At 41.5% G+C, this 14,037-nt stretch overlaps 1 protein-coding gene and 1 pseudogene across 2 annotated transcripts; both read left to right on the forward strand.

Annotated features, from left to right (window-relative positions):
* Positions 1 to 4,755, forward strand: part of LOC103113604 (NACHT, LRR and PYD domains-containing protein 1-like) — a 38,242-nt pseudogene extending 33,487 nt beyond the window's left edge.
* A 6,897-nt stretch (positions 4,756 to 11,652) lies between these two features.
* LOC103111882 (uncharacterized) lies at positions 11,653 to 13,541 on the forward strand. 2 transcript variants are annotated; one of them, XM_016187407.2, is made up of 2 exons: positions 11,653 to 12,967; positions 13,073 to 13,541. In XM_016187407.2, exon 1 carries the CDS (start codon positions 12,109 to 12,111, stop codon positions 12,448 to 12,450), a length of 342 nt encoding a protein of 113 aa, XP_016042893.1. In that variant the 5' UTR covers positions 11,653 to 12,108; the 3' UTR covers positions 12,451 to 12,967; positions 13,073 to 13,541. The 2 variants fall into 2 exon arrangements, with proteins under 2 accessions (XP_016042893.1, XP_016042896.1); XM_016187410.2 differs by having other exon boundaries at positions 13,077 to 13,541.
* Positions 13,542 to 14,037: the final 496 nt, after the last annotated feature.

The raw sequence follows: 14,037 nt of genomic DNA on the forward strand, positions 1-14,037 counted from the left end.
GAGGATGTCAAACTTGGATGCCTGAGTAGCACAGCAGATGTCATCTGCGTAGATGAACTTCCTTGAAGAAGTTTCTGGAAGGTCATTGATGTAAATATTAAATAGCGTAGGAGCCAGAACAGAGCCCTGGGGGAGGCCACTCGGGTTAAGCGCAGGTGACACAAAGCACAAGGACCAGCGTAAGGATCCCGGTTCGAGCCCCTGGCTCCCCACCTGCAGGGGAGTCACTTCACAGGTGGTGAAGCAGGTCTGCAGGTTTCTGTCTCTCCCACTCTCTGTCTTCCCCTCCTCTCTCTATTTCTTTCTGTCCTATCCAACAATGATAACAATAAAACAACAAGGGCAACATAAGGGAATAAATAAATAATTTTTTAAATGTTTAAAATTTTTTTAAATTAAAAAAAGAACTATATACTCTAAACGTACAATCTTGTAATCTACTGTTAATCACAAATTAAAAATAAATTAAATAAATAAATATTTTCCTTTAAAAAACCTTTTTTGGGGGGTGGGGAGACAGAAGTACACCTGACTGAGCACATGTTTCTTTTTTTATTTCTTTATTGGGGAATTAATGTTTTACATTTGACAGTAAATATAATAGTTTGTTATATGCATAACACTTCCCAGTTTTCCATATAACAATACAATCCCCACTAGGTCTTCTGTCATCCTTTTTGGACCTGTATTCTCCCCACCCACCCACCCCAGAGTCTTTTACTTTGGAGCACACATGTTTCAATGTGCAAGGACCCAGGTTCAAATCCCTGGTCCCTATCTGCAGGCTAGAAGCTTCACGAGTAGTAAGGGAATGCTACAGGTTTCTCTATCTATCGATCTATCTATATCTATATATCTATCTATCTCTCCCTCTTCTCCTCTTGATTTCTCTTTGTGTCTACCAAGTAAATAAATTCTTTTTTTTTTTTATGTAGCCAACAGGGTTATTACTGGGGCTTGGTGCCAGCACATGAATCTATGTTCCCAGTGGCCTTTTTCCTACCTTTCTATTTTCTAAATATATTTCTTTTTTAATATTTTTATTTATTTATTATTGGAGAGAAAGAGAAAAATTGAGATGCTAGAGGTAGATAGGGAGGGAAAGAGAGAGACACCTGCAGCCCTGCTTCACCACTTGTGAAGCTTCCCCTTTGCAGGTGGGAACCAGGAGTCTTTGTGCACTGTAATGTGTGTGCTTAACCAGGTGCGCCACCACCCGGCCCCACTCTACAATGACGATGATGATGATGATGATGATGATGATGACAAGACAGAGAAATTGAGAGGAGGGGGGAGACAGAGAGGGAGCGATAAAGACAGAATCTACAGACCAGCTTCACTGTTCATGAAGCATCTCCCCTGCAGGTGGAAAGTGGGGCTCAAACCCAGGTACTTGCACATGGTAACATGTGCACTTAACTAGGTGCAGCACCACCCAGCCCCCAATATATATTTTTTAATCCTTCCAGCACATGTGGTGGCAATCTGATGTTCTATCAGTTGAGCTACTTTCTTGTCTGCTCTGCTCTCTTTTAAAAATATATATTTGTTTGTTACTTTTGTTTGTTTATGAGAAAGAGAAAGAGAAAGAACCAGAGCATTACTCTGGCACATGTGATGCCAGGGATCAAGCTTACAGCCTCGTGTTTAAGAATCCAATGCTCTGGGAGTCGGACGGTAGCACAGTGAGTTAAGCACACGTGGCACAAAGCGCAAGGACTGGTGTAAGGATCCTGGTTCGAGCCCTGGATCCCCACCTACAGGGGAGTCGCTTCACAGGCCATGAAGCAGGTCTGCAGGTGTCTTTCTCTCTCCCTCTCTGTCTTCCCCTCCTCTCTCCATTTCTCTCTGTCCTATCTAACAACAATGACATCAATAACAACAAAAATAATAACTACAACAATAAAAAAGGGCAACAAAAGGGAAAATAAATAAATAGATATTAAAAAAAAAAAAAAGGAATCCAATGCTCTATCCACTACAGCATTTCCTGAGCCTTTCTGCTTGGTCTTAATTCTGTCTCTTGTCGCTGATAGAAGACTCTTTTCTGTGGAAAAGATATGCATGAATATTGTAAAGATGGTCCCACTAAGTCTCCTCTTACACAAATTAAATATCTTCAGTTGTTTCCTCTTGCATTTTGGCTTTAGTTTTCTTTCTTTTCTTTTCTTTCTTTCTTTCTTTTTTTTTTTATGTTGTTGTTGTTGCCATGAGGATTATCACTGCATGAATCCACCACTCCCAGCAGCATTTTTTCCCCTGCCACCAGAATTATCACTGGGCTCAGTGTCCTGTTTTATTTTTGTTTGTTGTTTTTTGTTTTGTTTTAATAGAATAGAAAGAAACTGAAAAGGGAATGGAAGACAGAGAGGGAAAGAGAAAAAGAGACACTTGCTTCACCACTCATGAAATGTCCTCTTTTCAGGTAGGGAGCAAGGGCTCGAACCTGGGTCCTCACACATGGTAACATGTGCACTAAACCCAGTGCGCTACCGCCCGGCCCCCTGCTTTAATTTTCCTTTACGTCCTATTTACCTACCTCAATGATAGTTCCCAATTGCAGATGGGCTCCAAATTGACCAGTCAGCATGGATTATGTCATATATCCTGCTCCTGTCATTCAAACACAAGCCATGTTCCCAGGACAACATCCAGAATTTCCTTTCTCCCTTGGCCTCCTCCCACAGTCAGTCACATAGCACTTGGTCTGCTTAGCTCTCCAACCTTGTGCACATCGATACTATGTGCACAATATGACTTGCCCTTCCTTCTCTTACCTAGTAATTTTTAAGCCCTTCTTCATGGTTTTTTTTTTTTGAGGGGGGCTTTTTTTGAGGGGGAAGGCTATTCCATTTGAAATTCACCCATTAACCTTAAGTGTTAAGTTTTTCCTGATCTTAATTTTTGATTCTGTCATCATAGTCCAGAACAAATAGATTTTATCTGTGTAATTCTTTTTTATTGTTATTATTTTTCTTCTTCTACTACTTCTTTTTTTTTCTTTTTGCCTCCTGGGTTATCGTTAGGGCTTGGTACCTACACTATGAATCCACTGCTCCCGGCAGCCTTTTTTTTTTTAATGTTGTTGTTGCTGTTACTGTTATTGATGCTGTTGTTGTTGGATAGGACAGAGAGAAACTGAAAAAGATGGGGAAGACAGAGAGGGAGAGAGAAAGACACCTGCAGACCTGCTTCACCGCCTGTGAAGCGACCCCCCTGCAGGTAAGGAACTGGGGGCTTTAGAAAGCCAGTACTGAGCTCTATCAGTAACCCTGGTAGCAATAATAAATAACATAACATAAAATAAAATAAAAAGAATAGAATAGAACAGAACAGGAAAATGTTCCTGTGACGACTGTCAAATAATTAATTCAGTAGACTTGGACTCTTGTTAGGCCAGGCATCCTGCAGGGATGACAGGAAGCCCAGATTGATCTCAGTACCTTTCCTGAGAGAATCATTTTCCAGGGGGAAGAGGGTTTGTCACGGCTAGGATTCTATAGAAGGGACAGGAAATATTTATCTCAATTTTTACAGATTTGAACATTAAGTCATGCACACAGCCTGTTGGAAACCCTAGTTCTGGAAAAAGGGAAGATGGGGCATGGGGCCTTATAGAGCCTGACTGGGATGTGTTGGATTCTATGACTGTAAAGCCCACTGAATACTACTTGCAGCTTTCCCCAGGCTAGCCTACAGGAGCGGAGGAGAGGAGGAAGGATAAATAATAGGAGTCTGACATAGAGAATTTAAGGTAAAAAAGACTGATAATAGTTTGGAGACTGGACTATTAGTCCCTGATTACTGGTTTCCTAGCAACCGTAGTTGAGCCGGTGGTTGCTAGGCAATGTGGGACCATTTGGACAATTAATTCAAGTCCTCAGTCTGCTTGGTCATTCATCAGAACACCACAGGTTATTCTTAGTCCTGCAAGTGGCCACTGGGTGCACAAAATAGGTGTTCTCATCTATTAATTGGCTTTGTTGCATTAAAAAAATTTTAGCAATAGTACACAAAGTCTAGGGGAAAGATGGTAAGGTAAATTCTACCATGTTTTTACTATTTGGTCTATACAAAAATCATTATTTATCCTCCCATTACAGCTTTTTTCTGCAGGGACATATCTTCATCTTGCTTGTTCAGTACATGTTCTGTTTGTTTGTTTGCTTTGCTTTTGTTTTGTTTTGTTTTAGTTCATGTGGTTTTAAATCTTGCTGCTCTTACTGTGATTAGATCAACACAAGCATCTCTCACGCCCCTTGAATTTTCAGAATAGCCCCTCCCTATGTCTGCACATAATTCCAAGCACTGAATGTGTCATCATTAACTTCCTTCTTGTACTAACACTGGCTTTCCTTCCATTTTTTTACTTCATGACAAATAGTTCTGCTATACACTGTTTTTGCCAAGGAGCTTTTCTTAATCCTTTCTTTTATTTGTGTATGTATTTTATGTAGCTCTGGGGCCTACTGGTCCAGGTCAATTTTTTCATTCTTTTATTTTAGAAAGAAGAGAGAGAGAGAGAGAAGAGAAGAGAAGAGAAGAGAAGAGAAGAGAAAGAGACATAGGGGACAGACACCAACCCACCATTTCACCATCCATGGTGTTCCCCTAGTGCTGCTCATGACAATTTCATGGGATTTGTTTAAACCTAGGCTTTCACACTTAGGAAAACCTGAACTCTACTGACTGAGCTGTCTCCTGATCTCTCTTAATCCTTCAGATCATTATCTTGAAATCAACACTCAGGAGTGAGCTGACTACATCAGACATTGAATGTCCACAGGATTTTATGTCTTGCTAAACTACTTCCCTCAAAGGTGACATCAGCTTTGTTTTGGGTTTTTTTTTTCTTTCTTTGTTTTTAGCACTGACAATGTTGAAATGGGCTAAGCTCACATCATCTACCATAGTATGATTAATTATTTTATTTGTTAATAATAAGAAACTGATTTTTTTTATCTGAAGAGAAAGGGTTGTCCTGAGTTTCCAGATAATACTAACCCTCATTCTAGGTACCAGACTTGACTCCCACTCAAAGATAACCAATAACTAACTCTGTCACTGAGCTTAACTGATGTCAGTACTGTCCTGTTTTCTTTTATTATTATTATTATTATTTCTTTATTGGGGGATTAATGTTTCACATTCGACAGTAAATACAATAGTTTGTACATGCATAACATTTCTCATTTTTCCACACAACAATACAACCCCCACTAGGTCCTCTGCCATCCTGTTCCAGGCCCTTGTTTTCTAATTCCTATACTACACCCTCCTATTAACCAACTAATGGCTATAGCACAATAATTTTTACCTAAAGACTTTGACATAGTATTTCCATGTTGACAGTTGAAAGTCCTGACCTGAAGGAGATAATTTTTTCCCCTTAAAGACTTTTTTGGGGGGCCCAGGTCATGGTGCACCTGGTTAAATGCACACATAAATCACAGGAGTGAGTAAAGAATTTGAAAGAATTGTATCAGAAATACAGGAACAACAAATGAGACTCTGGAAGAAAACACTAACTATATCAAGGTTATTAGAGAGCTGAAAGCTGAAATAGCTGAGCTAAGAACACAACTGGCTGAACAAGCTAAAACAGTATCAGAACAGGGTAACAAAATAGATGAACTCCAGAAAACAGTAGAGGGGAGAGAGAATAGAATAAAAGAGGCTGAAAGCAGAATTAGCAAGATTGAGGACGAATTAGAGAAAACTAAGAAAGAAGAGATCTCAAAAAGAGATTAAGAGGCACTAAAAACAACAGAGACATATGGGATGACTTCAAAAGAAACAGTATACGCATTATTGGCTTACCAGAGGAAGAAAGAGAGGGAGAGGAAGAAAGCATTCTTCAGGCCATAATAGCTGAAAACTTCTCTAGTCAAGACAACATCAAAGACATAAAGATTCAAGAAGCCCAGAGGGTCCCAAACAGAATTAACCCAGACTTAAAGAGACCAAGACACATCATATTTAGAATGGAAAGGAATAAGGATAAATAAAGGATCCTGAAGGCTGCACAAGAAAAACAAAGAGTCACCTACAGAGGAAAACCCATAAGATTAGCAGCAGACTTCTCCACACAAACACTACAGGCCAGAAGACAATGGCAAGATATCTATCAAGTGCTCAATGAGAAAGGCTTTCAGACAAGAATACTATATCCTGCTAGACTGTCATTCAGACTAGATGGAGGCATCAAAACCTTCTCAGACAAGCAATAGTTGAAGAAATCAACTATCACCAAGCCTGCCCTGAAAGAAGTTCTGAAAGGTCTTCTATAAACAGTCAGAACATCATAAATAGGACATATATCAGAACACTCTAAAACTCTACAAGAATGGCATTAAAATATCTTCAATCTTTGATAACAATAAATATCAATGGCCTGAATTCACCTATTAAAAGACACAGAGTAGGAAGATGGATCAGAAAATACAACCCAACAATATGCTGTCTACAGGAAACCCACCTAACTCAACAAGATAAACACAGACTTAAAGTGAAAGGATGGAAAACTATCATACATGCCAATGGCCCACAAAAAAGGGCAGGAACAGCTATTCTCATATCTGACACGATAGACTTTAAAATAGATAAGATTTAAAAAGATAGGAATGGACACTACTTAATGCGCAGAGGATCAGTCAATCAAGAGGACTTAACAATTATTAACATCTATGCACCCAATGAAAAGCCATCTAAATACATCAAACGTCTACTGAAAGAGCTACAGCAATATATTAACAGAAACACAGTCATAGTAGGGGACTTCAGCACCCCACTCTCTCTACTTGACAGATCATCCAGGCAGAAAATCAATAAAGACATAAGGGAGCTAAATGAAGAGATAGATAAAATAGAACTATTGGACATTTTCAGAGTCATTCATCCCAAGAAACTGGAATACACATTTTACTCAAATCCACATGGATCATTCTCAAGGATAGACCATATGTTAGGCCACAAAGACAGCATCAGCCAATTCAAGAGGACAGAAATCACCCCAAGCATCTTCTTAGACCACAGTGGAATGAAACTAACACTTAACAATCAATAAAAGATTAGTAATAGTCCCAAAATGTGGAAGCTCAACAGTACACTTCCTAACAACCTCTTGGTCAAAGAGGAAATCAAGGAAGAAATCAAAATGTTTCGAGAGTTCAATGAAAATGAAGAAATGGGAGTCGGGCTGTAGCGCAGCGGGTTAAGCGCAGGTGGTGCAAAGCAAAAGGACCGGCATAAGAATCCCGGTTCGAATCCCGGCTCCCCACCTGCAGGGGAGTCGCTTCACAGGCGGTGAAGCAGGTCTGCAGGTGTCTGTCTTTCTCTCCCCCTGTCTTCCCCTCCTCTCTCCGTTTCTCTCTGTCCTATCCAACAATGACAACAACAATAATAACTACAACAATAAAACAACAAGGGCAACAAAAGGGAATAAATAAATAAAATAAATATTAAAAAAAAAAAGAAAATGAAGACACAAGCTATCAAAATATCTGGGACACAGCTAAAGCAGTCCTAAGAGGGAAGTTCATAGCTATACAAGCACACATTAGGAAACAAGAAAAAGCACAAATAAACAGCCTGATTGCACATCTTAAAGACCTAGAAGAAGAACAACAAAGGAACCCTAAAGCAACCAGAAGGACAGAAATCACTAAAGTTAGGGCAGAAATCAATAACATTGAGAATAGGAAAACCATACAAAAGATCAACGAAAGTAAATGTTGGTTCTTCGAAGAGTAAACAAAATCGACAAACCTTTAGCCAGACTCACAAAACAAAAAAGGGAGAAGACCCAAATAAATCGGATAGTAAATGAAAGAGGAGATATCACAAGAGACACCGCAGAAATTCAACATATCATGCGAGGCTTCTATGAACAACTATATGCCACCAAGCTAGAGAACCTGGAAGAAATGGACAATTTCCTAGATACCTACCAACTTCCAAAACTAAGTAAAAAGGAAGTGGATAACATGAACAGGCCCATCACAGCTAATGAAATTGAAACAGTTATCAAAAATCTTCCCAAAAATAAAAGTCCTGGGACAGATGGTTTTACAAATGAATTCTACAAAACCTTCAAAGAAGAACTAATACCTCTACTTTTAAAAGTCTACCAGAAGATTGAAAACACTGGAATACTCCCTGCCAGCTTCTATGAAGTTAACATCACTCTGATACCAAAAGCAGACAGGGACACAACCAAAAAAGAAAACTACAGACCAATATCTCTGATGAACATAGATGCGAAAATATTGAACAAAATTCTAGCCAACCGGATACAGCAGTATATTAAAAAGATTGTTCATCATGACCAAGTGGGGTTTATCCCAGGGATGCAAGGTTGGTTTAATATACATAAATCAATCAATGTGATCCACCACATCAACAAAAGCAAGACCAAAAACCACATGGTCATATCAATAGATGCAGAGAAAGCCTTTGACAAAATACAACATCCCTTTATGATCAAAACACTACAAAAAATGGGAATAGATGGAAAATTCCTGAAGATAGTGGAGTCTATATATAGCAAACCTACAGCCAACATCATAATCAATGGTGAAAAACTGGAAGCATTTCCACTCAGATCAGGTACTAGACAGGGCTGCCCACTATCACCATTACTATTCAACATAGTGTTGGAAGTTCTTGCCATAGCAATCAGGCAGGAGCAAGGAATTCAAGGCATACAGATTGGAAGAGAAGAAGTCAAACTCTCCCTATTTGCAGATGACATGATAGTATACACAGAAAACCCTAAGGAATCCAGCAAGAAGCTTTTGGAAATCATCAGGCAATACAGTAAGGTGTCAGGCTACAAAATTAACATTCAAAAGTCAGTGGCATTCCTCTATGCAAACACTAAGCTAGAAAAAATTGAAATCCAGAAATCAATTCCTTTTACTATAGCAACAAAAACAATAAAATATCTAGAAGTGAACCTAATCAAGGAAGTGAAAGACTTGTATACTGAAAATTATGAGTCATTACTCAAGGAAATTGAAAAAGACACAAAGAAGTGGAAAGATATTCCATGTTCATGGGTTGGTAGAATTAACATCATTAAAATGAATATACTACCCAGAGACATCTACAAATTTAATGCTATTCCCATCAAGATCCCAAGCACATTTTTTAGGAGAATAGAACAAATGCTACAAATGTTTATCTGGAACCAGAAAAGACCTAGAATTGCCAAAACAATCTTGAGAAAAAATAACAGAACTGGAGGCATCACACTCCCAGATCTCAAACTGTATTATAGGGCCATTGTCATCAAAACTGCTTGGTACTGGAACATGAATAGACACACTGACCAGTGGAATAGAATTGAAAGCCCAGAAGTGAGCCCCCACACCTATGGACATCTAATCTTTGACAAAGGGGCTCAGACTATTAAATGGGGAAACCAGAGTCTCTTCAACAAATGGTGTTGGAAACAATGGGTTGAAACATGCAGAAGAATGAAACTGAACCACTGTATTTCACCAAATACAAAAGTAAATTCCAAGTGGATCAAGGACTTGGATGTTAGACCACAAACTATCAGATACTTAGAAGAAAATATTGGCAGAACTCCTTTCCACATACATTTTAAAGACATCTTCAATGAAACCAATTCAATTACAAAGAAGACTAAGGCAAGTATAAACCTGTGGGACTACATCAAATTAAAAAGCTTCTTCACAGCAAAAGAAACCACTACCCAAACCAAGAGACCCCCTCACAGAATGGGAGAAGATCTTTACATGCCATATATCAAACAAGAGTTTAATAACCAACATATATAAAGAGCTTGCCAAACTCAACTACAAGACAACAAATAACCCCATCCAAAAATGGGGGGAGGACATGGACAGAATATTCACAACAGAAGAGATCCAAAAGGCAAAGAAACACATGAAAAAATGCTCCAAGTCTCTGATTGTTAGAGAAATGCAAATAAAGAGAACGAGATACCACTTCACTCCTGTGAGAATGTCATACATCAGAAAAGGTAACAGCAGCAAATGCTGGAGAGGGTGTGGGGTCAAAGGAACCCTCCTACACTGCTGGTAGGAATGTAAATTGATCCAGCCTCTGTGGAGAACAGTCTGGAGAACTCTCAGAAGGCTAGAAATGGACCTACCCTATGATCCTGCAATTCCTCTCCTGGGGATATATCCTAAAGAACCCAACATATCCATCCAAAAAGATCTGTGTACACATATGGCAGCACAATTTGTAATAGCCAAAACCTGGAAGCAACCCAGGTGTCCAACAACAGATGAGTGGCTGAGCAAGTTGTGGTCTATATACACAATGGAATACTACTCAGCTATAAAAAATGGTGACTTCACCGCTTTCAGCCTATCTTGGATGGACCTTGAAAAAATCATGTTGAGTGAAGTAAGTCAGAAACAGAAGGATGAATATGGGATGATCTCACTCTCAGGCCAAAGTTGAAAAACAAGATCAGAAAAGAAAACAGAAGTAGAACTTGAAATGGAATTGGCCTATCACACCAAAGTAAAAGACTCTGGGGTGGGTGGGTGGGGAGAATACAGGTCCATGAAGGATGATAAATGACATAGGGGGGTTGTATTGTTAAATGGGAAACTGGGGAATGTTATGCATATACAGACTATTGTATTTACTGTTGAATGTAAAACATTAATCCCCCAATAAAGAAATTAAAAAACAAAAATATTCAGAGAAGTCCATCATCCAATAGAAGTGTTTCTGCACATGGTCCCTGGTGATTCACAGACAATGCATGGAAAAAGACCATGGACCATGACTGACTTGGAATCCCAGTATTGTCAATGCAAGGGGCAGATGCTGGAGAAATTCCTCTCAAGTCTTGATTTCCTCTCTTGAATATCAGAGAAAATACCAGTGCCAAAAAAATTAAGTGAGACCTTATCTTTTTTAAAAAAAAAATTATTTATTTATTCATGAAGAAGATGGGTAGAGATAAAGAGCCAGACATCACTCTATTACATGTGTCTTGGAGCCCCCCTTCCCCAGACCCCTTTCTCACTAGGGAAAGAGAGAGACAGGCTGGGAGTATGGGCCGACCTGCCAACGTCCACATTCAGCAGGGAAGCAATTACAGAAGCCAGACCTTCCACCTCCTGCACCCCATAATGATCCTGGGTCCATACTCCCAGAGGGTTAAAGAATAGGAAAGCTATCAGGAAGATCAGATATGGAGCTCTGGGGGGTGAGTATTGTGTGCAATTGTACCCCTCTTATCCTATGGCCTTGTCAATATTTCCATAATATTTTATTTATTTTATAAATAAAAATTTTTACAAAAGAAAAGTTTACTTGCTCCTGGTCTTGAGGACAGGTGGAGAAACTAAAGCTCCACTTGCTGACATATGTACAGAGATAGCTTCAGAATTTCTAGTTTTTGAATCTACTCAATGTTAAAATCTTAAAAGATGCCATCATGAGATGGAAAATGTCTCAGCAGGTAGCGTGCTAGCTTTAACAGGCGTCAACAGTGATTCAGTCCTCACCACCACAAGCAAGCACCGTCCATTATGGGTGGGGGTGGGAGGGATGGCAATGACGACAGGCTCCAAGATATAAAATACCAAAATCACAAGACACCCCCCCCCCACAATAAATATCTCCTTTCGAAGGAGAAATAAAACTAAACAAATCCCTGGGAAAGCGTCGCCTTGCAGCCAAATTCCTGGTTTGTATTTTTTATCCTTTTTATTTTTTGCATCTCCTCAATTTTGATGACCTAGAGTGCCAGCTAGCTGCGCACACCCACTCCCTCTTGAGCCCCCATCCTGTTGCCATAGAAACAAACTTGGTTGAACAGCCCCTTCCTAACCCCTGGGTAAAGGAGCTCCAATGAGAGGAGCCCACCTCTGCAACAGGCTGGGGGCGGAAAGAGGAGAGGGGGGAGCGTGGGGGGGAGTGGCGCCTTGGCTGAGAGGCCAGGAGGGCCCCAGCAGAAGCCCCTGGCGCCACTGGCTCCGCCCCCACCGCCCCCTTGTGTGACAGATAATACAGCTGCGCACAGACCCTGCACATACCCTGCTCGGACCGGCTGCCCAGACCCTGTGCATCCACCTGTCAGCGATCTGCCAAATGGCTAACGGAGTCTTCCAGCGCAAACTCTGGGAACCGGAGCAGCTTCGCCCGGACTCTGACTCTGAATCCGAAGGCCTGTTTGACAAGCCTCCCCCAGAAGAACTCTACGCTGTTGCCCGCAGGCCCAGGGCCTTTGCAACTGGCAGGAGGGCGAACCGCCGCGGGGGCAGGAGGGCGCCCAAGATCGCTGCACGCCCACCGCCCAGGGAGGAGGCGCTTCCGCTGGACGAAAGCTGCTATCTCGACCACTTTCCACATCTCTCCATATTTATCTACGCGGCCTTCGCCTTCTCCATCACCTCCTGCATCTTTACCTATATCCATTTGCAGCTTGCCTGAGCGGGCAGGGTGGGGCCGGCTGGCACGGGGCCAAGTGAAATGAAAGGGAGGAGAAGGGGGCTCGGCATTTAGTATTTTGGAGACACATTGCACCCCTGTCATCTAGCTTTCACTGTCTGCTTCTTATTCCTCTCAGCTGCCCATCAATACGCATACCCAGACCGGTAGTGGGTAATGAAAGGGGAAAGATAGTATAGTATTTAGAATCGGGGAATGCCGGTTACCTGGTTTATAAACAAACTAAGATCCCTGGACCCTATTATATCTTGTGAGGTGGGACACACGTAAGATCCATAATTTGTGTTTGGGAGGCACATAGTGAGCCCAGGATTCTGTTCTTTACGGAATGCGCCAGACCAGGGCGCGAGGTAGGGCCAGCACCCAGGCCCTGGGTGGGCAGGAGTCACGTGACATGGTGCCGCCATCATCAGGAGCCAGGTGCTATGGTGCAGACAGGACTCCAGAGCTCCGGTGCTGGCAATCCGAACGCAAGGCAGATGTGGCCAGAGTGCCGAAGGTGGGTGGCATCGTCGTCATTTTGGGGATAGCTTGTCGCTATGCCTGGGGTTCAGACTGACCGATTTATGGTTTGTGTTTTTTTTTTCCCCTGCCGGCATTGCAGTCAGTTCCAGAGTGAGGAACGGTTCGCCAGGAGGTGACAATCCGATGGTATCCTAGACCATGGCAAGAACAGCTCTGCAGACCACGCAGGACGTGTCTGGAGCCCTGGCTGGGGTCCACCGGAAATCGATTTGGGGACTGTGGAGAGAGGGGGAGGCGGCAGCAATAGGGACCTCGGTCCTGGGGCCCCAGAGCCTTAGAAAGAAGCAAGAGATTCAAGACCAAGGGGGTCGGGGACTGTCTTGGATTTAATTCTTGTTGGATAAGAACTCAATCCCTAGGGTTTGTCATCAGATCCCCAAAACACACCTAACCAGAGCCAACCTTGGCAAGTAATTTCTCCCCTCGCTTCTCGATTTACTTACGAATGTTAAATTTCACTACGCTGCACTATAATACTGCATATTATCTACATGGCAATGTCTGTAACTGTGGTCGCTTTGATGGAATAAATCATCTTTTTCAAGCTCCTCTACTGTTCTCTAATTAATTTCCAGCTCCTAAAGTGAACCCTGTGAATTTCCTGATCTGTTCCGTGTTTGGCCTTCAACTACCCCCATTTCTCCATTATTCAGCATTTCCCTCAGCTAAGTAACAAGTCTCTTAATGGAATGCAGAATATTATTCGTCAAACACCCTCCCCCCACAAGACACACTACTGCCTACCTAAACTGTCTTCTGTCGTTCCTCCTCCTTTTTAAATAAAGGTAGAACGAGTGAAACAGGCCATATCACCAAATTTTCCTTCAGTGTCGTGAGGGCCAAGCTCAAGATTCATGAATCTCACACTTGGCAAAGCAGCTATCCACGTGAGCTATTTGACTGACCCTGCCTAGCTAATTTTATGCTGTTGCTCCCTATTATGGGTTTCATTGTCAGCAGTGGGTAGGTATATGGAGACAAGTGAACTGTGATTTCTGAATATAATGAGGCCATACAAGGTTTATATTAGGGTGGTCAGGAAGG

The sequence above is a fragment of the Erinaceus europaeus genome, chromosome 12 (assembly GCF_950295315.1).
Source record: "Erinaceus europaeus chromosome 12, mEriEur2.1, whole genome shotgun sequence".
Lineage (NCBI taxonomy): Eukaryota > Metazoa > Chordata > Mammalia > Eulipotyphla > Erinaceidae > Erinaceus > Erinaceus europaeus.